The sequence below is a fragment of the Dipodomys spectabilis genome, unplaced genomic scaffold (assembly GCF_019054845.1).
Source record: "Dipodomys spectabilis isolate Male_0828 unplaced genomic scaffold, ASM1905484v1 ptg000297l, whole genome shotgun sequence".
Lineage (NCBI taxonomy): Eukaryota > Metazoa > Chordata > Mammalia > Rodentia > Heteromyidae > Dipodomys > Dipodomys spectabilis.
The window spans coordinates 5,701,074-5,729,022 of record NW_024870974.1 but is presented as its reverse complement, the minus strand read 5'-3'; the positions used below and the strand labels follow the sequence as shown (position 1 = coordinate 5,729,022).

Here is a 27,949-nt window from a genome sequence, read left to right as displayed (position 1 = left end):
CTGGCTATCCTAGTTTAGAATAAAAACATCCATACAGTAGGCAGTTAAAAAAAAACCCAAAAAACAGAAAAAAAAAGATTCTTTTCAACAAGTTCAATATTTTTAATTGGATTTTACGTAATCATTTCAGGAGAGATTAGAAAGACACGAATCTGTTCAAAGAACCAGGCTCTTGGGAACTGTCATTGGGAAGGTCTTGCCTTCATTGGGAGAGAGCTGTGGGGTGGTTTTCTGGAGACGGCTGCTCTGCTGCGGGTTTGAAGTCACAAGCTCCAGCCTCCATCGATGACCACAGGGTTGCCGGTGACGTAGGCCGACTGCAGTGACAAGCAGAAGGTGACACAATTAACCACGCAGGACACAGGCTGTGTTTTCAAAAGTAATTATGGTCTAGATGAATAACCAATTGGTTCTCATATGAATAAGGAGCCCCTACTTATAAACTGAATTTAAGAAAAATTGAAGTCCCCTGTGAATGCTTTAGAACTGCCAGCTGTTCGTGTGATCTGTTGCTGCAGGGCCTCTGGCAGGCATGCCCATACACGCCTCGCTCTGGGCAGAGTCAGATGGGTGTTTGGTTTCAGACTCATAAAACTAAGCAGTAGTGGCCTATAGCCATGTCCCAAATTAGAAGAAAGTGCTCCCATAGCATATTTTCATCCTGAAGCTCAGGACAGTTAAAAAACTAGCTGAGTTTCAGGACACTGAAAACTTTTCAACAACAACAATAAAAGAAAAGAAAAACCCTTTAAAATGTAAATGGGTCAGTAACTAAGTGGCCCTGGTGATCACCAAACAGTTAAACAAACAAACAGTGTACCTGGGCACTGGTAGCTCACACTTGTAAACCTAGCTACTCAAGAAACTGAGATCTGAAGATCTTTCCTGCTGGAGCAGGAAAGTCACTAGAGACTTATAACTCCAACTACCAAAAATGCTTGAAGTAGATCTGTGGCTCAAGTGGTAGAGTGCTAGCCTTGAGCAAAAAAGTACACTGATAGTATCCAGGCCCTGAGTTCAAGCCTCAAGACCTGCAGGAAAAAAAAAAAGGAAAAACCCAACAATAAAAATAGTTGTATCAAATACACTGTCTTAAAATTTTACATGAGTTATGTAATTTATTAAACTATGAAATCCTATTCTATACAAGTTCTAGATAAGTAAATCTATATAAAACTAAATTAAAAATAATCATTGATATTATGCTTGTAAAACATCTCATTTTCCAAGACCTAAAACTGAAAGGGTCCTGGTAATTTAAAATGGATACGCCTCTTAATTTGTGTTCTTGATTTTAAACTGAGTTTTAAATCATGAAGGAAAAGAGGGGGCCGAAGGAAAGACATCATAGTTTGAGCAGAGAAAAATTAAAACTTCAGTATGTTAAAAACCGATTATATAAATTAGGAAAATGAGGTAGTAAGCCTACCTTCCCCAAGTTCTTTAAAAAGCAGGCTGAGATTTAATATGAAGTGTTCTTTTCCCTGCTAAAGTGCCAAAGATCCTTTTTGTTTCACATTTCAAGACAGAATATTTGCACATTTGTCTCTTAAGGGCCATTCAGTTTATCAGCAATACTTTCAAATCAAATGAGCTCCTCTGAAGATAGGTTCACCAAGCCTAACTAGCATTCTCCCTGGATGTAACAAGTATGGCTAATATTAAGAGAAATGGTGGCTCCTCTGTCACCCACATATTTTAATCCTTTTGTCATCTTCACCAAATTATCTGGCCTGCACCAAGTTGTTTTAGAGGCAAAGTAACTGGCAAGTCCCTAGCTCCTCTTCAACCTACTCCTACCCAGCTGTCCTCTTCTCTTTCCATTCATAAAAGTTCCTTGTTATGTAATTTATGTGACATTCAACCACATGATGCAGAAGAGGATACTTTTATCCTCTGCACCTTGTATTAGTTTTTGTCTTCTCAGCTGTGTGTCATTTAAAAATATACAATAAGACAGGCACTGATGTCTCACTTGTATAATCTGAGCTACTCAGGAGGCTGGAATCTGAGGATCATGCCCAGGCAGAAAAGTGAATGAGACTCTCATCTCCAGTTAACCACCAAAAAGCTGGAGGTGGAGCTGTGGGTCAAATGGTAGGGCACTAACCTTGAGTATAACACACACACACACACACACACACACACACACACACACACACACACACACAGAGGTCATTACAGAAGCAATTGATTATTAAACAGATGCAAAGCAGAAGAGATAGAACTAGGAATTTTCACACCTGAAGACAAACAAGTATGAAAAACATAGCCAGTGGAATTCTCCCAGACAAATCTCCAGTAAAATTAAAGATACTGCAAGTGAACTGTTAACATGTATAGTCTATCTGGTTAACCCTTTCTATTTCACTGAAACTCTCACATCATAGATCTTCATTTGTTTGACTTACATTTGATCAGGATTTCACTGGTTTTAAAATTTGAAAGCAACTGTCTCTGAGAAAACTGAATACTTTGCCTAGTGCCAGTGACTCATGTCTATTATCCTAGCTACTCAGGAGTCTGAGATCTGAGGCTCCCAGTTCAAAAACAGCCTGGAATTTTTATCTCCAATTCTGATTTCTGCGGCTCAAGTGGTAGAGTGCTATCCTTGAGCAAAAGCAACTCAGGGACAGTACCTGAGCCTTGAGTTCAAGCCCCAGTACCAGCACTTCCACACATATACACACACACACAAAATATAAGAAACAGGAAATTGAGCACTTTCATGCTTTTCTTTTTTCTGCCTTCCATTTCATTTGCTGTAAGATTTTGTGACATGTAAAGCTGAATAAAGAAGAGTCAGTGGCTCAGACCCAAGTGGCCTTTGAATAAATTGGAATTAAATGGGAAGTTATGCCTGCCTTGTAAATGCAGCATTTTAGTGTGTATGTGGCCGAGACTCTACCATGCTACTTCACTGCTAGGCAAGCCACTGCGCAGGTGTGTGAAGCTAGTAAACTCTGGGAGAACAGTGCTCACTTCATCTGAAGCCAGATACACGCAGAGCAGGGCCACTTCCTCAGCGGTCGCAAATCTTCCTGTCTTTTGTCTCTTCAGAAAATCATTCAGCGCCTGTGAACAGAGACCACGGAGAGGTGAGTGATGTGGGAAGATGTATGCTTTCCAATAACCTCCTCAAGTGTCAAAGGTAAGAGGGAGCCACAGAGGGACCCTTGGCTTTCCTTCCTCACGTCAGCAGTCAGGTTGCTATGACTGGAAAACAAACAGCCACAGATATTGTGATATGGCAGAAAGATGATATGTCATATGAAAGAAGGATTGTGGTCTTTTTTTTTAAATTGGGTGACATGATGGAACATGCCTGTTAATCCCAACACATAGGTTAAACAGTTGTAATGAAACACGTTTAACATTAAAATACATTTAACATAGAAATTTCAGTGTCCAGCTCTGTAGTGTTAAGTATATGCACATGTGTGCCACTTTACCATCATCTACCTCTAGAGCTCTTGGAAAGATGAAACAAATCTATGCATTGGTGGTTCATGCTTATACTCCTCAAAGACATAAATCTTCAAGACTCTTACTCTCCAATTCATCAGTAAAAAATGGAAGTTGAGGTCTGGCTAAGCAAGATTAAGAGGAAGGCTGGGTGCTGATGGCTCACACCTGTAATCCTAGCTACTCTAGAGGCTGAGATCTGAGGATTGTGGTTTGAAGCCAGCCGGGGCAGAAAAGTACCTGTGAGACTCTTATCTCCAATTACCCATCGGAAAACTGGAAGTGGCACTGTGGCTCAAAGTGGTAGAGTACTAGCTTTGAACAAAAGAGACAGTGCAGGCTGGGAAGGTGGCTCAGTGGTAGAATGCTTGCCTTGCATGCATGAGGCCCTGGATTCTATTCCTCCACACCACATAAACAGAAAAAGCTGGAAGTGGCAATGTGTCTCAAGTGGTAGAGTGCTAGCCTTGAGCTGAAGAGCTGAGGGACAGCGCCTAGGCCCAGAATTCAGGCCCCAGGACTGACAAAAAAAAAAAAAAAGTGCCCAGGCCCTGAGTTCAAGCCCCATGCCCATCAAAAAAAGATCAAGAGGAGGCCTGGAGTTCAACCCTCAGTTCACACACACACACACACACACACACTCATACACACACACGTTATAATTACTACACAATAATTTGAATCTTCCCCCATTCCAGGCCTTGGCTACCACCACTATATTTCCTGTCTCTAAGAATCAGTCTGTTCTAGGGAAGAAAAGGGCAATTCTTTCAGCCCAAAGGGAAGAATACATTTAAAACCATATATATATATACCTCTTCAGGATTTTCTCTGGCTTGTATTCTTTCTTGCAAAGATGGAGTATCAACTGTTCCTAAAACAAAAATGGACATACAGCTTGGTTACTTGTGGGGGAATCTTTCTCTCTCTCTGTATATATATATATTTTTTAGATATATATATGATATATATATATATATATATATATATAAATTAAACTTTAAACTTCCTTTCCATATGATACAACAATCAGTAAAATCCTTTTCCTTTCACTCAAAATGACAATTTCATTTCTGCCTGCCTGATTTCTTTTTTTTTTTTTTTTTTTTTGGTCCAGTCATGGGGCCTGAACTCTGGGCCTGGGCGCTGTCCCTCAGATCTTCAGCTCAAGGCTAGCATTCTACCACTTGAGCCACAGCGCCACTTCCAGCTTTTTTCTTTTTGCTTATGTGGTACTGAGGAATCAAACCCAGGGCCTCATGCATGCAAGGCAAGCGCTCTACCACTGAGCCACCTTCCCAGCCCAATTAGATTTCTTTTTTTTTTTTGGGTGGGGTGTCTGATTGTGAGGCCTGAACTCTGGGCCTGGGCCCTGTCCCTCAGCTCTTCAACTCAAGGCTAGCGCTCTACCACTTGAGCCACAGCGCCACTTCTGGCTATTTCTGTTTATGTGGTGCTGAGGAATCGAACCCAGGGCCTCATGCATGCAAGGCAAACACTCTACCACTGAGCCACCTTCCCAGCCCCTGGTTTCTTATTTAATAGGCTTATAACTTCTTTTTTTATTTTTATTTTTATTTATTTATTTATTTTTTGAGTCCGGTCGTGGGGCCTGAACTCTGGGCCTGGGCGCTGTCCCTCAGCTCTTCAGCTCAAGGCTAGTGCTCTACCACTTGAGCCACATGGCCACTTCCAGCTTTTTCTGCTTATGTGGTGCTGAGGAATCAAACCTAGGGCCTCATGCATGCAAGGCAAGTGCTCTACCACTGAGCCACCTTCCCAACCCCGGCTTATAACTTCTTGAATAACATTGTTATGATCATTTTTCCCTTTGATTCCCCTCCCCACATTTCTGTTAGCATCAATGAGTTGTGTAAAGGAGGTGCATGCAGACATGTCTATATTGGTGTGCAGTGTGCCTTGATCAGACTCACCTTCTAACCTTGTCACCCTCCAGGGTCCCCTCCCTTCTGCCCAAACCAATGTCAACAACTCCACTGGTCCATTTTCACAAATATACATCTTCACCCTCCTTCCTTCTCTCCACTCACCGTCCCCTCTCCTACTAGATCACCTACTTTATTAGGAAAATTTTCTATCTTCACATTCCTGCAGTCCAAAGGCCCCAGCTTATTCACTTTCCAGTATTTTCCTCAAGTCCTCAATGCCAGCACCTTAAGCTCCCACTGACAGTGCCTCCTAAACCCGAAGGCCATTAAGAGCTTGCTCCTATTGAGGTAAGTGAATACCACATCTTACGTAAGGCAGGGATGGCAACAGGTGCTTAAAGCTACTTTACCTGAAAACACCACTCCTTATGTGAGTCCACGAAGTGACTAAAAGCAGGAAAAAAGCCTGGCATTTCTGTCTGTTTTCTGTCTGTGTTCTTTCTTGTGAACGTCCCCCTCCCTCCAATCATCTTGTTATCTAAAAAGGACCAAAATTGACCCATACTATCTTTACAAAGAGGAATGGAGGAATCTGCCCCCTTTGAAGGAAGGGAACATCAGAGGCTCCTCAGGGCAGACCGCCCACCAGGCAACAATAACTTGTTTATCACCACCAGATTGCTCTCCTCCAGAGATGACAGCCAGAACAATTTCTCCTCTATAATTATCAACCAGCTCATACTGTGGCCATGACTGCTTCTTACCTATCATTTGTCCTCTGCCCCAAATTCTTCTTGTCTATTTAGACCTGAAGCTCATGTCTGTAATCTGAATGTGGCTGAGATGACTGGAAGTACTTATTTTGCCTTGTTCCACTACAGACAGGCACAAGCAATAGAATGTATTTCCTCTCTCTCTGCCCTTCACCATGTCTCTGTCTCTGTCTCTCTGGCTCTGGCTCTCTCTCTTTCTCATTCTCCTTTCCCCTGGGTCCTGGGGGGGCTTGAACTCTGGGTTTGGGCACCATCCCTAGGCTCCTTTTTGCTCAAGGCTAGTGCTCTTACCACTTGAGCCACAGCACCACTTCTGGCTTTTTCTGTGATTAATAGGAGATAAAAGTCTCACAGACTTTCCTTCCCCTGCTGGCTTCGAACCATGATCCTCCAATCTCAGCCTCCTGAGCAGCTAGCATGCGAGGCATGAGCCATTGGTATCTGGCCATGTTTGCTTCTTTATTCAATGTGTTGCAGTAAGTGGGAGACCTGACCAGGGGTACCCCACAAGTCTGGCTCTGAGACCTAACACTTACTAACAGCTATTAAATGTACTACAGAATAAAGTCATGCCTCAGATGAATTGTGGTGTCACTATCTTCTGCCATGCCCATGGCACAGCCTGACACACAGTCATCAGCTACTGGCATCTGGTTGGAAGGGTGAGACTGCCAGACTTGCATCCAGCTGCATACTGCACACATGCGCATCCCCCTGTGTTTCCTTTCATGGTAGACTCTGAATCACAGCTACTTCCTTGTCCCTAAGTGCTTGATAACATAGTTTCCAATCTCATGAGTCCTTTGGAGGTGGCTAAAGTCATATTTTCCAAATCATCATGTCTTGTACTGCAACCCAGTGAAATCTTTCTCATGTGTGTGTGTGTGTGTGTGTGTGTGTGTCTGTGTGTGTGCCAATCCTGGGGCTTGAACTTAGGGCCTGGGCACTGTCCCTGATCTGCTTTTGTTCAAGGCTAGCACTCTATCACTTGAGCCACAGCTCCCATTCTAGCTTTTTCTGTGTATGTGGGACTGAGGAATGGATCCCAGGGCTTCATGCATGCTAGGCAAGCAGTCTACCACTAAGCCACATTCCCAGCCCCTCTCCTGTTTTCTTCATAGTGCCGATGTCTACATTCCACTCTAAGCAAATGGAAGCAGAGCATGTCATTGTCTGTCATCCTGTGGCTAATGGGTACTAAACTAGTTTCTTCTCTGTCTGGCAGGGGTTTGCGACCCAGGATTATAAATGGCAGCTTTTCTTCCCTCTGTTCCTGCAGTTTCTGGCAAGCCCTTTAGGTGTGGAAATATCTTTCAGGTAATTCAAAAACACTTCTTCAGCTGTGAACTACTAGAAAACCTTAATCCGAGACATGTGGTATCTTTTAGGGGACATTAATAATCCTTATCAGGCACCGAGTATTTATGTTAGGTTGGTAGAACCAGATAAATGAGGCCTACTTATTTAACATGCTCTCATGGTTACCAAGAAAATGCACCACACCCAGTTTTGAAGGATAGGAAAGTTCTTCTTTCCTTCCTTCCTTTACTGGAAGGGCCTCCACACTTTTTCTTTCTTTCTTTTTCTTTTTTTGGTCAGTTGTGGGGCTTGAACCCTGGGCCCGGGTGCTGTCTCTCAGCTCTTCAGCTCAAGGTGAGCGCTCTACCACTTGAGCCACAGTGCCACTTCCAGTTTTTTGGTGGTTTATTGGAGATAAGAGTCTCACAGACTTTCCTCTCTGGACTGGCTTTGAACCATGATTCTTAGATCTCAGCCTCCTGAATAGTTAGGGTTACAGGCGTGAGCCACCAGTGTCCAGCTTCCCACACTTCTTCTTCTTTTTTTTTTTTTTTTGGTCAGTTGTGGGGCTTGAACTCTGGGCCTGGGCACTGCCCCTCAGCTCTTCAGCTCAAGGCTAGCACTCTACCACTTGAGCCACAGCACCACTTCCGGCTTTTTCCGCTTATGTGGTGCTGAGGAATTGAACCCAGGGCCTCATGCATGCAAGGCAAGCACTCTACCACTAAGCCACCTTCCCAGCCCCCCCCCCCCCCCCACTTCTTTTTGAGAGAATCTGAGAGCAAACATGATTGGCTTTGAGCTCCAGCTGAGCTGTAGCAACAGCTGAACTGTGACATTTCTTTGTAGTGTGAAAATGGTCATTGCCAATGCACAAGCCAAGGAAGTGTGCCTACTCTTCCTATACAAAACATTTTCATTATAACACCTGGTAGACCAAATTTGGCCAGCAAGCCATAGTTTGATGACCCTATTGACAGGGTAAAGAGAGGTTCATTCTCTGTTTGGTTTATGAGGTACCCAGGAGCCTTACAGAACTCTACAGATCCTGGAGTTCTGAGAGTCCCTTTACTTTCTCCCTGATGTCCTGTGGGCATAGTTTCCCCTTTTTCTCTTTTCTTTTTTCCTCCCCTCCCTCCCTCCCTCCCTCCCTGCCTCCCTCCCTTCCTTCTTGTTTTAACAATGACTTACTATGTAGCCCATGTTGTTCTCAAACTTTTAGTTGTTCTGTCCATTTAAATCCTTCTTAACTGCAGCCGAAGATCCTCCCAAGCCATCACTGGAGTGCTGTCTCAGGAGGCCAGGGACTATCTTTTGAGCGTGTCCAGGTTAGAGGATACAGTTTCACATGGTAGACAAGTATGGGTAGCTGTTGCCCACAGAGGCAAAGCATGTTGGGAAGGGCAGCTTTGGCACCTGACTTACCTGGGCACACACAGTTGCACCGGATACCCTGCTGGATGAAGTCTGCAGCTACTGACTTTGTGAGGCCAATCACGGCTGCCTTGCTTGTGCTGTACACACATCGATTCACCACTCCTGGGGCAAGCAAGGGTCAATGGTAGCAATTAGAAAGCGTCTCCTTTGTAAGGGAGCACAAGTAGGTTCCCTACTGACCATGTGTAAGATTTCTCCCAGTCTGCTCTGCTTTTAAGGAAAAACATAGACATTGATGGTCGCCTATGGCTCATGCCTGTAATCCTAGCTAAGCTACCCAAGAGCTGAAATCTGAGGCTTGTGGTTCGAAGACAGCCTGGGTAGAAAAAAAAATCATATAAGACTCTTATCACCAGTTATATAGCTAAAAGCCAGAGGTGGAGCTTTGGCTCAAGCGATAAGAGTGTCAGTCTTGAGCAAAAAAAGCTAAAGGATAGTGTTGAGGTCCTGAGTTCAAGTCCCAGTATCAGCACGCACACACATACATACACACCCATATGTACACCTACATACACTACACATACACACATAACACCATACTCACAAATATAGACCACATACACAACACACACTACACATACAGATACTACCACACAGATGCACCAAACAAGAAAAAAGAAAAAAAAAACACCTCCACCACATTGACATCAAGTTTTCTCCATCAAGAAGCTCAGTTTCTGAATCTAGGGAAATCATAATTAGCCTAATCTAATAATATTAGCTAATAATATTAGCATAATCTCAAAGGTTGAGATGCTACACTGACAGCCGTAATCTGCTTGTCACCATCAGAACTGAATAGGAAATAGTATTTTCTTTTGGGATCTACCTGCACTATCAAAGAAGAGGCCCTGGTACTTTACATGCCCTCCTGTAATGCTTCTCCTGTGTGTCTTTGCAAATGAAAAATATCCTGTCAACAGCAGTGATTTCGTTTGAGGCCTACAAATCCATGGGTGTCAGGCTGTGGCACTATCTCCCGGTCATCCTGTTTGCTGGGTCATCCCTGCCCTTTTTTTTTTTTTGTGTCGGTCATGGGGCCTGAACTCTGGGCCTGAGCACTGTCCCTCAGCTCTTCAGCTCAAGGCTAGTGCTCTACCACTTGAGCCAAAGCGCCACTTCCAGCTTTTTCTGCTTACGTGGTGCTGAGGAATCGAACCCAGGGCCTCATGCATGCAAGGCAAGCACTCTACCACTGAGGCATCTTCCCAGCCCCCATCCCTGCCCTTTGACTGAACCTCTCACTCAGGATCTCGGTGAACTGTCTTTGTGAGCATTCTTCACCCTATAGGCAGAGTGCCCTCCGTGTATTGCTACAGTATTTGGTGCAAACCCCTGGCTTTCCCCCAGAAAACAGAATCGGCCCACCTTTCCCTCCACTTTGGAACCATGAATTTTTTTGGGGGGTAGAAACATGCAGTACCTGTACCATACATTATTTTGGATAATTTGGTGGTAAGTGCTTTTCCCCTTAAATCAGGTTCATTTCCATATTCATTAGAGAGAATGAAAGGGAAGGCCAAGAACACATAAGTTATGTTTCAAATGTCACGTAAATTTAAAAAAAAGTTACGACTAGCATCGGTCTATGACAATGGGTCTGATGGTTAAGGAACTTAAAACTGACTTTTTAAGAGAAGCGTTTTGAAGCTCTATGTGGGTTTAATGATCGTGTCTACGCTCCTTCTCCAAGCCCACAGCCCAGCAAGGCACATGTGAGCATCGCAATGCTGGTGAAAGCATTCCTACCTTTGATGCTGGAGGCGACGGAGGACATGTTGATAATGTTACCTGACTTCTGAGCCAGCATCTGCCGAAACAAAACACAGGCAAACAATTCCACCCAGTGTGTCCCCAATCCTACTTCTTTAAAATACATGCATTTACTTACTGGTTTGCAGAACCAATTTTTTCTTAATAATGTTGAGCTTCATTAAGGACTCTTACCCGTGATCCCCTTACCTGGGCATTGCTGGGAACTATGGCATAAGTGGCATTTCTGAAGGGTGCTACCACCTTCCCATAGTGCAAGAGCATCAGCAAGACCAAGAAAAAAAATTCGGAGCTAAATAGAACGTGCACGAATGTTGATTGTCACTGTGTATTCCAGATGTGGGGAGATTCCTTCCTCTTCTCCTCCTCCTCTTCTTCCTCTTCCTCCTCTTTCTCCTCCTCTTCCTCCACCTCCTCATCTTCCTCCACCTCCTCTTCCTCCTCTTCCTTCACCTCCTCTTCTGCCTCTCCTCCTCTTCCTCCTCCTCCTTTTTTTTTGTCAGTCATGGGAGTTGAAGTCCGGACCTGGACTCTGTCCCTCAGCTATTTTGTTTAAAGCTACTGCTCTACTACTCTGAGCTACTTCTGTTTTTCTGGTGATTAAGGAGATAAAAGTCTCAGGCGGACTTTCCTGTCTTGGCTGGCTTTGGATCCTGATCCTCAGACCTCAGTCTCCTGAATAGCTAGGATTATAGGTGTGAGCTCCCAGCTCCCAGACTATTTCTAATATTTATTGACTACTTAGTGTGGCCAGGCATTGGCAAGGGTCAGGAGATTCAAAGATGAATGACCTAACCCTGAGAACAAGGAGCTGCTAGTCTGATGGAGGAGCTGACAGAAGCATCCAGTAGCAGTAGAGGCCTCCAAGGACCTCAGGGATGGGTAGGGCAGGAAGCACCAGGGGACACTCAGGAGGGGATTCTGACCGGAAGGTTTGAGGACTGAATTTTGAAAGTTAGAGAGTGCGCTTTAGAAAATTAAAAGAAAAAGGTGTAGCAGAAGGGTACTGCAGGGTGCTGGTGGCTCATGCCTATAATCCCAGCTTCTTGGGAGTGTGAGATCTGAGGACCAAATGAACGTATACTTCATCAGCAGTCTCACATGAATTCTTGCTTCCATGATACCACACGTACCAAGGCATCTGCAGTCTTCTGAAAGTCAATAATTGTCCAGGCAGAATCTCACAGTATCCTGAAAAGGCTAGTCCTTTCCCTACCATTGGATTATCTAATTAACCAAGATTCACCTCAACCAAGATTCTAGAGCCCAGAGTCCTCGCCCCATCCAGACTGTCTTCTTTACACCACCAACTTGGTACCCACTGCCATGTCCCTTCCTATGCCACAGCAGCCGCTGGCATGGTATAGACGGGGATTGCAACTGACTGACTAGAAATTTAAGAGTAGGGTCCTTATAGTCTATGCTAGACAAGTCCTTGTAGCTGCATCTTAGTCTGATCTAGCCATTCTGTCTCAACTGGCCAGAGCTCAGCTCTTAACTTTTGGCATATCTTGTCCACTGAAGTCTCCAAGTTCATCTGGACTGACAATCTTGATTCATTAGTCGTTTAGCAAATGTTCGTTGAGCATCTCTATGCCCTAGTGACTCCCCTAACATACCATAAGAGGAAAAAGCAAGCAAATAACAAAGACATCAAATCTTTGCCCTCACTGATCTATTCTAGTGGGCCTTGGTGTCTGCACTGGCCTCTCCTTCTGGTATGTTCCAATCGGTTCTCTGCCTTTTAGCTCATCTTACAGTCTCAGAGTGGTGTGGGGTGCATCTGTCCAGGAATGAACATTTTCTGCAAGTGTTCCTAGGTGTTGATCACCTGACCTGTCAGATATGTGTAGACTCCAAATCATAACTTCCCCTGGAAAATTCTATGCTGGTGTTTGTGCGTCACACTTCATGACCCAAAAGAGCCTGGACAGTCAGGACTGGAAAAGATGCTGCAATCTATACTAATCTACCCCATTTTCCAGCGGAAGAAATAGGCACTAGAGGGGGCAAGCCCCTCTTCTCATGTGGCCTTGTAGAGGCCGAGCTCAGACTCTGCCTGGAGACTTCTCTGATGGTAGTGTTTCAGATGAAGACTTGAGCTGGCCGGGGTCACTTTGCTTGCTTCATCCTGTTTTTCCCCTGCCCCCATTTAGCCCAGGTTGGCCTTGAACATGTGATCTTCTTGTCTCAACCTCCCAAGGGTTAGAATCACAGCATGTACCAGTGATCATGGTCACTGAACAAGTTGCACTGAATTATTCTGGTTTTATATCCAAGTCATTCAGATCTCTTGGGTCTTAAAAAGATAAATGTGCTAATTTACAAGTTGGCATTTGCATATTGGAAAAACTCCTTTGGATCCCATACCTACTTATTTAACTAGAATTTATAGCCTTTGGATTTGTTGTAGCTCCTTTTGCAAATGAGTTTCATACACATGTAGCATTCTATCCTCTGGGAATGAAACTCTTCCTTCTTCCCTGGTTTCTTTTCTGCCTCAAATCCTGGGCTAAGTATCTGTCTTTAAAAATGCATCTAAGTCTCATATCACAGATCTGAAAAATAAACTGCACAACCAAAAAGATAACTTTTGCTAGCTCAATGTTCTGGAGGTTTATTCATAGATCCTTTTGAGGTATTACATAAGCCTTAAAAATTTCCTTCACTCTCAGCCAATGTCTCTATTTTTCCTGTTCACGTTCTCCTGGGTTCTTCTTTGCTTGTTTGTTTTTTTCATTTTGTGCCTCTATTGAATTTATTTATTTCTATAATTTTATTTTTGCCAGTCTTGGGGCTGGAACTAGGGCCTGGGTCCTGTCTTGGAGCCTCTCTGTACTCAAGGCTAGCACTCTACCACTTGAGCCACAGCACCACTTCCGGCTTTTTCTGTTGATGTGGTGGTACTGAGGAATCGAACTCAGCATTTTATGCATGCTAGGCAAACACTTTGCTAAGCCACATCCCTTGCCCCTCTCCTGGATTCTTCTTCACATTTGGTTAAATGTTCAGAGCACAGTGTCAGCCTTGCTGTGCTCTTTAGCTGTCCTGGGTTAGACAACATTCACAATCATCACCCGATCCTCTGAGTGGGAGGAACAAACCTTTCCTGCATTTCACTGAAGCTCAGCTTACAACCTTTAGCTGAGCTGGTTCTGAACTCAGCCATTCGCTTTCTTTCCTTGCCCTGTAACTACTGGTTTGAAAGCTAAGTCAAAGTCAAGGGTGGCTGCCTTCTTTCCTCCATTCCCTACTCTCCTCCAGCAGCATTCTGACAGACGCATGATGCTTGCTTGAAAAGAGAAGTGAAAATACTAATGACCTGTGTGAAGGCTGAAGATTCCACGGAGGCTGACCCCAAGACCCCGCCGCCCTTCCCTTCTCTAGTCTACAGGAAAGGCTGAAATTCCAGGCTTCAAATTTCCGTTGTAACCACTTGTTAGTTTTAGGAACATGGACAACTCACCTAATCTCTCAGTTTTACCCTCTGTATAGTCAGTGATTGTGATAAAACAGTGACCTCTTCAGAGGACTATTTCATTTATGTGTGTGTGTGTGTGTGTGTGTGTCTCCAGTACTGAGGCTTGAACTCTGAACCTGGGCACTGTCCCTTAGCTTTGTCACTCAAGGCTTGGTGCTCTACCACTTGAACCATAGCCCCACTTCTAGCTTTATACTAGTTAACTGGAAATAAGAGTCTCCCAGACTTTCCTCAGATCTCAGTGCTCTGACTCGGTGGGATGACAGGGGGGAGTTCCTGGCACCCAGCTGTGTATCTTAGTGCTGTTCACTCTGATGGGTCCCTCGCCTTTGTGTTTACTCCTTACTTCTCTCCTGGACCTCTCAGAAACCCCACTTAGCAGTGATGTTCAGGAGGGCACCACTGACACCTTTCTTCTTTGTCTTCATGGTGCCTAAACCACCCTACATCTGATAGGTCTATTTGATTATGCATCATCCCTGCTTCCCCCTCAGTACGGGCAACTCCTTATAGAAAGGGCTTTGTTGAATTTCACTAAAGAGTCTTGTGTGCCCAGCATGGAGCCTGACACACAGAAACACTTCTATTTCTCATGAGTTAAGAACTGGAAGATTTAAATGAATGACCATGAAATGCCTTGATCTGGATGCTCAGCAATGGAGTGTGTTCGGTCAGCCCATCTCTCCGTGCATGCGGCCTCCTCTCCCAGTGCCTACTGCTCTCATTCTGGTGGTGGTGGTGGTGGTGGCAGGTAGGGGTCTTACTTTAGGAAGAAATGCCTTGATCATCAGGTACATGCTGCGCACGTTGAGATTCATGGAGAAATCCCAGTCCATTTCCTCGCAGTCCAGGATGGTCCCATGATGGACAAACCTGGAAGAGGCATTGGACAGGAGTCAACAAAATGCCATTCAAGGGCTGCTGATACAATGGAGTGGGAAGTTCTTTCCTAGCATGCATGAGACCCTGGGTTCAATACCAGCACCAGCACCATTACAAAAACCCCTTATTATTATTTTTAATCTATTTATGATTCTATCTATTGACTGAGGGCATTTGTCTCTTTCCTTCACCAAGACTCACTAGTTCAAACATAGTAGCACTTAGCATATTATGTTAATAACATCTCAACTTAAGTGAGACCATCTGTTATCTGAAAACAGCAGCATTTTTTTTTTGTCAGTCGTGGGCCTTGAACTCTGGACTTGGGCGCTGTCCCTCAGCTCTTCAGCTCAAGGCAAGCACTCTACCACTTAAGCCACAGTGCCACTTCTGGGTTTCTGAGTGGTTTATTGGAAATAAGTCTCACAGACTTTCCTGCCTAGCCTGGCTTTGAACCATGATCCTCAGATCTCAGCCTCCTGAGTAGCTAGGATTTTAGGTGTGAGCCACCAGTGCCCTACTCAGCATCATTCTTTTTTTTTTTTTCTATAAAAAGGTTTAAGATGTGAACATATCTACATGCATTGTGTATGTAAACTGTTGTGTTAAATTGGCAAAAAATTCAATACATACCCTAAACATGAAGAAGAACGAGGGAAGGGGTGGGTTGAGAGGAATGGGAGGGAATGCTGGAAGGGGTGGCATTGTTCAAGATGCACTGTATTCACAAACTGCTTTGGTGAACAGCAATTTCTTTGTACAACTACTTATAGACAATATATATATATATATTTTTTTTTACAAAAAGAAGAAAAAAAGAAGAAGAAGAAGGCTTGAGTTTGGGGTGGTCAAATGTAGGCAGCTCTATAGACTTCAATGTCATTAAAAGCTGTCAGCAAATGACTATTTTCAAAAGCAACACTGCCATCAAGTGGCCATGTCTATGAAAATCAAAATGACAAATAACTATCCCCAAAGTGTTCATAGTGACACTTTCTGTTTTCTGGTGCTTTATGTTTTTTTTTGGGTCTGGTCGTGGGGCCTGTACTCTGGGCCTGAGTGCTGTCCCTCAGCTCTTCAGCTCAAGGTTAGCGCTCTACCACTTGAGCTGCAGCACCACTTCCGGCTTTTTTCTTTTTGCTTATGTGGTGCTGAGGAATCGAACCCAGGGCCTTAGGCATGCAAGGCAAGCACTCTACCACTGAGTCACCTTCCCAGCCCTTTTCTGGTGCTTTATAGGAGATAAGAGTTTGCACAGACTTTTTCCTGCCCAGGCTGGCTTTGAACTGTGATCCTCAGATCTCAGCCTCCTGAGTAGCTAGGATTACAGGCATGAGCTACCAGTGCCCGGCTTTACCAGCAAGCTTTCTAAACACCGGGTTTTTATTGACTAAGTACAGTTGGTTGCTACAATCAGAATGTCCAGAAGCAGATGCTATATTTTTATATCTTCTTCTCTGCAGACAATTTAATAGAGGATACAGGCTAGCTTTGATGGTTTTGTCATCTCTATGGATATTCTTTTGTGTGAAGAATCAGATATGGAAACAGAATCAGAAGGCCTTGCTTTGCTTGAGTTTCCATATGGTGGAGCACATGACCCAACTTGGGTCAATACCCAGTGTCTTTTGTAGACATTGACTACCTTTAAACCTCAAGTTTCTGTCAACCTTTGTGCTGTTTCACTTATCTAGCTTTATGTCTCAATGTCATGCTCCACAATGAATAACTTTACCATAGTATCAAAGTTATGAGGCTTGAATTCAGGGCTTTGTGTTTTCCTTTAGCTTTTTTGCTCACAATTGACACTCTACCTCTTGAGCCAAAGCTCCATTTCTGGCTTTTTGCTAGTTAATTGGAGCTAAGAGTCTGATAGACTTCCTGGGTTGGCTTCAAACCTTGATCCTCAGATCTTAGCTTCCTGAGTAGCTAGAATTGCAGGCATGAGTTACTGGCACCTGGCTCAAAGTTCTTTTTTTTTTTTTTTTTTTTCCCCTGGTTGGTTGTGGGGCCTGAACTCGGCCTGGGCGCTGTCCCTCAGCTCTTCAGCTCAGGGCTAATACTCTACCACTTGAGCTACATTGCCACTTCTGGCTTCTCCTGCTTATGTGGTGTTGAGGAATTGAACCCAGGGCCTCATGCATGCAAGGCAAGCACTCTACCACTGAGCCACCTTCCAAGCCCTCAAGTTCACTTAACAAAGTCATAGAAAACTTTCTGAAGTAAAGAGAAATTAAATGTCATAAATTACCCAGCAACATTAAAGAGAACATCAACTCTTTCAACTTCACTGGCAAACTGGTCAATTTGTTTCTTTTTTGTGACATCCAGCACACGGATTTGAATACCTAAAGAATAAAAGACATTATTATGGCTATAAAAACATATTTCCTTTTGAAGATTTAGTTGTTTTTGAGATTCATCATATGGAGAACATGAAATCTAGCCGGGCTGTTTAACACTGCTGGCTATCTTTAGGGTTTTTACAGTCTTGTAGATGTGTGTGTGTGTGTGTGTGTGTGTGTGTGTGTGTGTGTGTGTGTGTGTGTGTGTGTGTGTGTGTGTGTGTGTGTGTGTGTGTGTGCGCTCACGCCAGTACAGGGGCTTGAACTCAGGGCCCCCCCGGGCACTGTCTCTTAAACATTTTGTTCAAGACTGGTGCTCTACCATTTAAGCCACAGCTCTACTTCTGGATTTATTCTGGTGAACTGGAGATTAGAGTCACATAGTCTTTCTTTCTTGAGCTGGCTTTGAACCTCAATCCTCAGATCTCAGTCTACTGGGTAGCTAGGATTACAGACATGAGCCACCAGCACCCTGCTGAAATTTTATTTTAGAAAGACTTCTTTCCTTCGTGATTTCCTAGTAGAATAACTTTCCTTCAATTTCTTGGAATTGTAATTCAATACATTCTAAATTGTTTGGTTCACTGAAGGGACTAAAGCTCGCCTGACCACGTAACCTGTCCTACTTTGCTGGGCCAGGTAACTTTCAAGCAGGTTTTTTTGCTCTGCTCTGATTTCTTTCAGGGTCACTGCGGTTGAAGTCCTCTGTGCTGTAGTGACGTCCAGTGTACTGTGGGACATGGTGGGGCCCCTAAATGACCTGGCAAATCACAGGTTTCCCATTGTGGTGTGTGATTTCAGTGTAGTATGTGCCTTCAGGCCATAGCTCAACCACAAGGGGCAGGTGAGCATTTAAAACACAGCTAGCAAGCTGGGTGCCAGCGGCTCACACCTGTAATTCTAGCCACTCAGGAAGTTGAGATGTGAGAATCAGGATTCAAAGTCCATAAGACTTTTATCTCCAATTAACCACTTAAAAAAAACCCTGGAAGTCAGCCGGGCGCTGGTGGCTCAGGCCTGTAATCCTAGCTACTCAGGAGGCTGAGATCTGAGGATCATGGTTCAAAGCCAGACCAAGCAGGAAAGTTTGTGAGACTCTTATCTCCAATAAATGACCAGAAAACTGGAAGTGGTGCTGTAGCTCAAGTGGTAGAGTTCTCGCCTTGAGCTGAAGAGCTCAGGGACAATGATCAGGCCCAGAGTTCAAGCCCCACGACTGACAATAAAATAAAATAGAATCTGGAAGTGGAGCTATGACTGAAGTGGTAGAATGTTAGCCTTTAGCAAAAGAGCTCAGGGACAACACCTGGGCTCTGAGTTCAAGCCCAGGACCAGCACTGATAAAGCAAAAGTAAAACCAAAACAAACCTATAGCTAGCCTTGACTGAAAAGTACAGTAGTGTCAAAATATACCTCAATTCAGAGACTCAGGAAAATTTGGAGACGAAAGCCACAGGGTGCAATCTTGTCCTTATGTATAGGTTTGAAGATCCATTGTAGAGCATGATGAGCTATGGTTAATATATGTTGCATCTGACACTTGCAATGAGCTAACTGCAGCTTTTAAGTATTCTCAACACACGCAAGCAGATGACTACAGGAAGTGAGGGGATTTGTTAGTTAGCTTGACCGGGGTAATACTTTCACAAAAGGAGGCATACGAGGTGGGTAAAAGTCTTAAGACCAGCCCTAGGCAAAATCAGAAGACCTTATCTGTAAAAAAAATAATTAAATCAGAAAGAGGCTGGGGATGTGTCTGGGAAGTTGCTTAGCAAGTTCATGGTCCTGAGTTCAAGTTCTACTTCTGGCAAAAAAAAATCATCAAAACAAAATCATCCACCGAGCTAGAGCTGGGAGTATGGCTCCGTGGTAGAGCACTTAGCAAGTCCTGGGTTCCACAATGCTAAAACAACAACGAAAAACCCCAAACAACTCAAAACAAATCCACAACAAAACCATCTACAAGTTCTAGGCATGGTGGTGAGTGGCTGTAATTCTAGCACTCAGGAGGCAGAGAATGGAGAATAGTAAATTCAGGCTAGCTATGGCTATAAAGTAAGATCCTATCTAAAAAAATAAATAAAACAAATAAAAAGAAAAAAACCCATTCCATTCATAATTTTTAATATTGAATACATGTTGAGATGTCATATATACCGCATTATATATTATTTAAATTAATTTCCACCTGTATTTTACATTGTGATATGACTATTAGAACATCTATGAATATATGTGCGATGCATAATATGTTACTATTGAACAACACTGCCCCAGAAAAAGGAAGGAACAGAACAGACAGGAATGAAAGATCTCATTAAAGAAGTGGAGCTGTGGGTCAAGTGGTAGAGCAGTAAGTTGCCTTGATCAGAAAAGCTCAGGGACAGTGCCCTGAGTTCAAGTCCCAGGACAAGCATGCATAAACACAAAGCCAAACATGAACCCTCTCCCATTAATAGTTAACAGAACAGCTGATATTTTCACTCATGACTTTGTAACTAGAAACTAAATCCCTCCACAAATTGTCCAATGCAATTTTGATAATACATCTCTTAGATTTCTCAGACATTTAAGCACACCTATTTTTGTCTGTTGTGAGCTCCAAGAATCATAGATTTAATATCAAAGAGTCCAAAAGTAAGCAAAGCAGGTCTGTACTGCTGAGCGGGTATAGGGTTTTCTTTCAGCACGTGAGTATAACTCCTTTCTAATACGCTGCAGACTCTGACCCCAGGTCAGGCTGCCCAGCTGCTTACCTGGGTACTTTTCCAGCTCCTGAAGTTTGGCCTCATTGATATCTGTTGCTATGACTTTGGCTCCTTCTTTAGCGAAAGCCTGCAGACACAAACAAGCCCTTTGTGTAAATGAGTAAACGGCTGTCACAAATGGAAATCATTTGGTCTCTCTCTTTTACCTTATTTTCATTGTAATTGTACAAAGAAAGTGGGTGGAATTTCATACACTCTGTGCTCACGTCTCCCTTCCTCCTGTGATTATTACTTGTATCACTTTTTTTTTTTAGAACATGGCATATATTGTACTTGACATCTTTGTCCCTTTAATATCACACAAAACAGTGTTTTTGAAAACTTGAATGTAGTCAGGTGCCTGTGATCATGCCTGTAATCCTAGCTATTCAGGAGGCTGCCATCTAAAGATCACAGTTTGAAGCCAGCCAGGGCAGAAGAGTCTGTGAAGATCTTATCTCCAATGAACCACCAACATGCTGGAAGTGTAGCTTGTGGCTCAAGTGATAGAACACCAGCCTTGACCCAAAAAGCTAAAAGACAGTGTCCAAACTCGGAGTTCAAACCCCAGTCCTGTCACCAATAAACAAACAAACAAACAAATAACTCTGGTTTGAACACCTCAAAACACTACTATTTTGGGAGGGGAGTCCAGATTTCATCTGTGCACAGATGACTAACTTCAAACAAGAGAAAGATAGGTCATTTTCTACTTCTACAAATGTGCTGTCATTATTTTAAGATGTATTACTAACTTAGGTGGGGGCAAGAGGTGGGAGAAATTGAAGTCAGTTCTCCTTCTGAGCTGACCTCATTCCAGAAAGCTACGTATCTTTTTGAAGGCCTCTACAATAAATGTATTATGGGGCAGAGAAACTGGGGCAGAAACATGTGTTACTGAGAGCCAAAGGTTATCTGGGATGTCACAGAACACCGTGTGAGACATTCATTCCTTCATCTGCATCAGGAATAGAAGTTTTTCCTTTGTAACTGAAGACAACAGAAGTATGCTGAGGGGTAAGAGCATACACTTAGCATGTTTGGGAAGGTGGCTCAGTGGTAGAGTGCTTGCCTTGCATGCACGAGGCCCTAGGTTCGATTCCTCAGCACCACATAAGCAGAAAAAGCCGGAAGTGGTGCTGTGGCTCAAGGGGTAGAGCACTAGCCTTGAGTTGAAGAGCTGAGGGACAGTGCCCAGGCCCAGAGTTCAGGTCCCACGACTGACCAAAAAAAAAAAAAAGGAGGGAGAGAGACAAACACTGAGAGAAGGTGACAAGGGGAAAGAGAGAGAGAGAGAAGGAGATGCTGAATTGAGAAAACCATGACATCAGCCTACATAATTTACTCCTTTCCAAAATGAGTAAGTAAGCAACAAGAGACAGGAACTTACTAAGGCAGCTGCCTGGCCAATCCCCTGAGCAGCCGCAGTCAGGATGATAACTTTTCCATCTAGTCGACCCATGAGGGGACCTGCACGTGAATCTAAAGACATGCACAGTTAACACTTAACACTGTAACTAGAATACCATCTGGTGCTGGTGTCAACATCTGGAATGAACAGCTCAACAGGCTCCTTTAAGAATGTGAAGATGGGGCTGGGAAGGTGGCTCAGTGGTAGAATGCTTGCCTTGCATGCATGAGGCCCTGGGTTCGATTCCTCAGCACCACATAAGCAAAAAAAAGCCAAAAGTGGTACTGTGGCTCAAATGACTCCTCAGCACCACATAAGCAAAAAAAGCCAAAAGTGGCACTGTGGCTCAAGTGGTAGAGCGTTAGCCTTGAGCTGAAGAGCTGAGGGACAGCGCCCAGGCCCAGAGTTCGGGCCCCATGACTGACACACACAAAAAAAGAAAAGAAAAAAAGAAAAATAAAGAATGTGAAGACTTCATCACTCTAAGAATAGTCCCACCACTGGATTGTCCAGGGGTGCTTACTCTAGGTACATAGCTTTTGTGTATCTAAAACTTTAAAATGGATATTTTATTGTTATTGTAGAGGTGATGTACAGAGGGGTTCCAGTTACCTAAGTCAGATAATGAGTACATTTCTTTTTGGACAATGACACCCCTTCCCTTGCTCTCTCCCAGTTTTTCCCTCCCATCCCCACCCACAAGTTGTACAGTTCATTTTTCTACATGGTGTCTAGTGAGCACAACTGCTGTATTTATTCATCCTTTGTCTCTCCATTTCTGTGCTCCCCCCTTACCCTCCCAAAGACAAATGAACAAATAAGACAAAAGGAAAAGACAACCAAAAACAGCAGCAGCAAAAAATAATCTCTGATTTCCCTTTCTTGGAGTTCATTTCATAAAATACGACTTTATATGATTATATGCACATAGCTGTTGCGCCGCTGTGGTCTGCTCCTGTGCATATCCTCCTTTGGTCTCACTGTGCCAATGTCTAGAGACCTGTATAATTTATCAACAGCTTGTAGTGGAAGCCACTGAAGTGCTGACTGGAGGCTGACATTGGACTTCACCCTCCTCGTTCTTGTCAGCCTCTGCTGATGGAAGAGCACGTACAGAGTCCCCACCGCCTTGCCCTCCCTCTCAGGCCAGAAAATACCACCAGGGCCTCATGAGTCCTTACTGGGGGAGGGGGCTGCTTCTTGCTTTCTCTTCTATCAGCTATTGTTGAGTTTTGCATCATCAGTTTTTCTCGGCCTTTGAAAAGATTTCATTGCTGGCCTCAAAGATTAATTGAACAATAGGCATGAAAAACGATCAAATCATGTCCCAGATGAGAACCCTTCCTGCTCAAGGTCACAGAGACCATCAGTGTCAGAGCCAGGATGCTGTCCTTGAGCTTTTTGGCTCAAGGCTGGTGCTCTATCACTTGAGCCACAGTGCCATCCCAGCTTTTTTTTTTGGCAATTTATTGGAGATAAGAGTCTCAAAGACAATTAAAAAAGAGTCTACTTTCTTGCCCTGCCTGGATTTGATCCATGATCCTCACATGTCAGCCTCCTGAGTAGCTAGGATTACAGGCATGAGCCATTGGAGCCTGGCTTCAAATTAACTTCTCATCCACCCGACATTGTTCCTGATCCTCTTTTAAAGTTACACAGGCAACAGCAACACTTTAATCCATAGAAGCACTATTTATTTATTTATCTTTGCAGTATCAGATCTTGAACTCAGGGCCTTGTGCTGTCTTCAGCCTTTATTCTGACTAGTGCTCCACTACTTAAGTCAAATATCGACTTTTGGCATTTTGGTTGTTAATTAGAGATTAGAGTCTCATGGGTTTATCTGCTCCTGCTAGATTCAAATCTTGATCCTCAGATCACAGCCTCCTGAGTAGCTAGGATGTACAGAATCTCAGTAACAGATTGGAGATCTTTATGCAGATGCAAATCAGGTGCTCATCAATGCATGCTGGGAGTCACCAGTGCCTAGTAGCAGTAATTTCTAAAAGGGAAGACTGAGAAAGTCTGACACTGGGAAAATTCAGAGTGCATGAGCTATCCACAAAGGCTTAGACTATACAATAGTGAGCTGGCAATGCGAGAGTCAAACGACATCAGCATAGGCCCTCCTCTGCTCTGCTCTGCCATTCTTGTCTCTTCAGCTTCACCACCACTCACAAAGTTGCTTAGGCCAAACACAGTCATGTCCGTATTTCAGGAAAAAAAGCAAAGAGGGAGCAAAGCCATGGCCTTCCACAGTTTTCCATTCAAGGACGCCCTCAGATCCTCATCTCTGTAGGAGGAGAGCAACTTGAGAATCTTGCTTTCCACCCATTAGGAAATGAAAAGCAGGCTGGGCACTAGTGACTCACAGCCCTAACGCTAGTTTCTCAGGATACTGCTCTCTGAAGATCCAGGTTTGAAGCTAGCTTGGGAAGGAAAGCCCTGAGACTCCTATCCCCAATTGAGAACTCAATTGAGCGGTGTCTCAAGTGGTAGAGTACCAGCTTTGAGCAAAATAAAAGCTAAGGGACAGTGCCCAGGCCCTGAGTTCAAGCCCTAGAACACAAGAAATAAATAAAATAAAATGAAAATAAATAAAATAAAATGAAAAGCAGGGGAGTCTGGAGTGAGTGAGAAGGGTATTCAGTGAAACCTTCTGGCAGCACACGAGTAGCCTTCAGTCACTGCCACTCAACTGTGGGATAAAGGAAAAGGAGCCTTGCCTTCAGGCTTGTGTCTGCTGCTTTCTTCTTAAACGTATCTCTGTTCTCTTCAGCCATGCAAATCCTCCCTCTCTCCCTGCTTCCCTCCCTCCCTCCTTCCTTTCCTTCCTTCCTTCCTCCCCTCTCTCTCAGGTTCTCTCTCTCTTTCTTTTTCATATACCCAGTGTCCCAGTCCTTCCAACCCTCCACCACTTGCTCCACATGTGAGACGTGTTTCACAGGAGAGTCTGGGCACCAGTGAGGCTCAGCTGAGAGACTGTGTTCCCGTGCGTTTGCAGTCGGGCTTCCCACCAGGCCATCTGCTGAAGTCTGGGGCTGCACTCCTCGCAGGGCTCTCAGTTCCCGTTTCATGCACCAGAGCCTGCACCTCAAAGCCTTGGACTAGCGGAGATGACTGCTTATGAGGTGGAGTTTGTTCTAGGGCCATTCTGAGACGAAGGCAGACGCAGCAGCTCCAGGGCTGACTCTTGTGGAAGTCTCCGGCCACCCTGTGAGACCAACTGCACAACCGGCAGGAAGCTGCTTCCAGCCAGGCTCCTCCTCTCTCCCTCACAAGCTGATGGCTCTCCCAGCTTTACCTAGTTTCATCTGCATTTCCTCCCACCCCAGCATTTCCCCTTAATACAATCCATGCCTACGTACGTCTACCTTGGAGTCTACTCCCCTCAGGACACAATAATACTAAGAACTAGTTAAAGTGCAGTGCAGTACATCTCTAAACCCAGCGATACCGGAGGCAGAGATGGGAGGATCAAAGCTGAGGCCATCTTGGGCAATAATCTACAGACCTCACCTGGAAAATACAACAGAGCAGAAATGGTTGCGGGGATTGGCTCAAGTGGTAGAGCTTCTGCCTAGCAAGCACACGCTCCCCAAGGAACTAGCTTCTACATTGTCTGATACAAACAATTTGAGGTTTTTTTTTTTCTCTCCTCTTACCCAAAATTTCACTTCAAACATGGTAACCGTTAAGAAGGAAGTTCAACTTATGTTTTAGAGAACCACTACTATCGTCTTTGCCCTCCCCCAGTACTGAGTGTGACCTATGGAGAGCGGTTGTTATTTAAGGTACCTGCACTGGTGACAGGGACTCATGCTCCTTAAGGGCATAGGTCAACACTTTCTTCAAGAATTGATGACCCAGCCAATGTCAATGGCTCACACCTGTAACCGCAGCTGCTCAGAAGGCTGAGCTATAAGGAACAAGGTTCAAAGCCAGGCTGGGCAGGAAACTCTGTGGGACTCTTATCTGCAATTAGCCAGCCAAAAGCTAGAAATGGAGGTATGTATGGATCAAGTGGTAGAGAGACAGCCTTGAAAGCCGGGCGCTGGTGGCTCACGCCTGTAATCCTAGCTACTCAGGAGGCTGAGATCTGAGGATCGCGGTTCCAAGCCAGCCCGGGCAGGAGAGACCGTGAGACTCCTATCTCCAATAAACCACCAGAAAACCGGAAGTGGCGCTGTAGCTCAAGTGGTAGAGCGCTCGCCTTGAGCTGAAGAGCTGAGGGACAGCGCCCAGGCCCAGAGTTCAAGCCCCACGGCCGACAAAAAAAAAAAAGAGAGCCTTGAGTGAAAAAGCCTAGAGAATGCACACAGGCTCTGAATTCAAGCCCCAGTGCCAGTAAAAAGAACTCCCCAGTGCCAGTAAAAAGAACTGATGACTTGCCCAGTTGCATCTGCTGAGAATCTGTGGAAGCACAAAGCACCCCATTGGCACACTTTGAAAGCCTCCTTTGAGCTGGTCATTTGTTTTTTGGGAGCAGCACAGATATACTGTATTCTCAAACCAAGAGATTTCTTTGGGTAAATTTGTGCAAAGTTGACCAGAAATGACATTTTAAAGTCAATTCTTAGTAAATTCAGTAGGAACACTAGGCATGTGGACTTTCTTCCTTTAAGTATTTTCCCCCAAAATGTTCCAGTGAAAGAGACATCAGCACAACATTTTCAGGTACTCTAAATATTTTCATGAACCAGAAAGACAAATGTTTACCTAGCACAGATACTGCTAAACTACTTTTCCTCTGGCTACTCTGAAAGACTTGGGAAAAAATCTAAACCAAGACCTGTTACATCATCTAACTGCTAAAACTGATCTTGAAATAAAGTGCAGAACAAATAACATTTTAAACATTAAACATTAAGCATCTGTTTGCCCCAGTCCAAAGTTTTGGGAAAACAAACTACCAGGAAATCTTACTTTGGAGAAGAGTAATGGTGTCCTCAGGTCTCCGCAGGAGAAACAGACTTAGATCTTTGTGCAGAAGCAAGTCAGGCACTCAGCAGTGCATGCTGGGATTGTAGTTCAGATTCTTTGTATAGTATTTCTTCAGTTTTTTTTTTTTTTTAAAATAAGTGGCTTCAGCCACGTATTTTGGATGTGTATCTGCTGCCCTCTTGTGGAACTCAATTGAACTGTTAGCTACAAGTCATAAGGTGATAGCCAGGTTAGAGAGCAGGTGTAGCACTATTTGTGTACACTTTTCCAAACATCCTGCTCCACCATTGTCCTGAGTAACACTATACCATGGATAGTGGTACTTCTTGGTGCAGAAGTCAGCAGTTCCCAGTAAGTTTACTTGTGCCAACCTGTGTCTTGTCATTGACTAATCATGGTGTTTTCTAGAAATGAAATTGATAGGATGCCTACTACATTGTAATTTGAGCTGTACATATAGAAAACTTCCAGGTGAGCAAAAATAGAACCCAAATAATAGAAACAGAAGCACAGCCGCTTAATGAATTTCCAGACTCCAGTCATTTTATAAACCCCAAACTTGAGGAAGGACACCATTACAGTATGAGAAACTTAATATTTTTTCCCCTCAGCCTTTTCCCAAGAAGAGAGAAGGGCCTTTATCAGAGTAACAGTGCATTAAAAGAAGCAAACTCATTAGGACTGTTGGGCAGTAATGTCAGATCCTTCCCAACACAGTAGTTTTAAATTTGTGCATGTTTTAAACTTGTGCATGTTTTAAGCTTGTGTTTAACTCAGGAATTTGCACTTGCCAGGCAAATACTCTACATTTAAGCTATGTCCTCAGTTCCTTCACCTTCACTAGTCTATGAATAGGGTCTTGAATTTATGCCTTGAGTGGCCTAGTCTGTGATCTTCATATTTATGTCTCCTGTGTAGCTGGGATGACAGGCATGTCAGAGTTTTGAAGCATGATCCTCCCAATCTGTCTCCTTAGTAGCTAGAATTACAGGTAAGAGCCAACATCCCTGTCTTAGTTCTTTAGTAAAAGACTATAGCATCTCAGAAAACTAGGTCCACATATGAGTTCACCTAGAACTCTTAAATTCTTAAATCTTAAGTTCTCAGTTCTTAAGATGACATAAAACTCATCCAGGTATACTTAAGTCTTGCCTCTCTTGTCTAAGCTAGACAGAGCTGTTTTAGGAGTCTGCTGAGGAGAGGCTGAAAACTCCTGGCAGAGAATGTAAGGGCACTGGAGATGTCCCAAGTTCCAACCTCCTAGATCAGAAATGACTCCCATTGCCTAAGGTTAGGGTAGCAACAAAGTTTGAGTGCTCTAAGCTAAGTACTCAGTCTCCAGGGCCTGAGCCTGGCTCCAAGTGTTGACTGCTGGGTGGGTGGGAGACAGCCCTCCCCTACCCAAACACTCCAGCTCATTTGATACCATTGTACATCACACAATACACACTGTTTTCAACAGTTGCACAACTTCCTCTTAAAATTGATCATATTGGTGATCTA

At 44.0% G+C, this 27,949-nt stretch overlaps 1 protein-coding gene across 4 annotated transcripts; it reads right to left on the bottom strand.

Moving 5' to 3' along the window:
* Nucleotides 1-81: 81 nt before the first annotated feature.
* Bdh2 (3-hydroxybutyrate dehydrogenase 2) lies at nucleotides 82-26,528 on the bottom strand. Of its 4 annotated transcripts, XM_042701663.1 has the most exons (11): nucleotides 26,429-26,509; nucleotides 25,552-25,556; nucleotides 21,482-21,568; nucleotides 20,101-20,179; nucleotides 17,251-17,347; nucleotides 14,882-14,990; nucleotides 10,613-10,673; nucleotides 8,852-8,965; nucleotides 4,281-4,339; nucleotides 2,983-3,075; nucleotides 82-317 (listed from the first exon to the last, which is right to left on the bottom strand). In XM_042701663.1, the coding sequence occupies exons 3-11, from the start codon at nucleotides 21,551-21,553 to the stop codon at nucleotides 264-266; spliced, it is 738 nt and encodes a 245-aa protein (XP_042557597.1). In that variant the 5' UTR covers nucleotides 21,554-21,568; nucleotides 25,552-25,556; nucleotides 26,429-26,509; the 3' UTR covers nucleotides 82-263. The 4 variants fall into 4 exon arrangements, with proteins under 4 accessions (XP_042557597.1, XP_042557598.1, XP_042557596.1 ...); XM_042701664.1 differs by lacking the exon at nucleotides 25,552-25,556 and having other exon boundaries at nucleotides 4,281-4,333; nucleotides 21,482-21,573; nucleotides 26,429-26,528; XM_042701662.1 differs by lacking the exon at nucleotides 25,552-25,556 and having other exon boundaries at nucleotides 21,482-21,573; nucleotides 26,429-26,527.
* Nucleotides 26,529-27,949: the final 1,421 nt, after the last annotated feature.

What these genes read in the sequence shown, in the direction of transcription:
- Bdh2 (XM_042701661.1), bottom strand. Translation starts at nt 21,583, where the DNA reads ATGTCTTTAGATTCACGTGCAGGTCCCCTCATGGGTCGACTAGATGGA. An exon ending in CGTCGCCTCCAGCATCAAAG is followed by an intron (nt 8,966 to 10,612) that starts GTAGGAATGCTT and finishes TGCTTGCCCCAG; the next exon opens with GAGTGGTGAATCGATGTGTG. An exon ending in CCAGAGAAAATCCTGAAGAG is followed by an intron (nt 3,076 to 4,280) that starts GTATATATATAT and finishes CTCTGTTCACAG; the next exon opens with GCGCTGAATGATTTTCTGAA.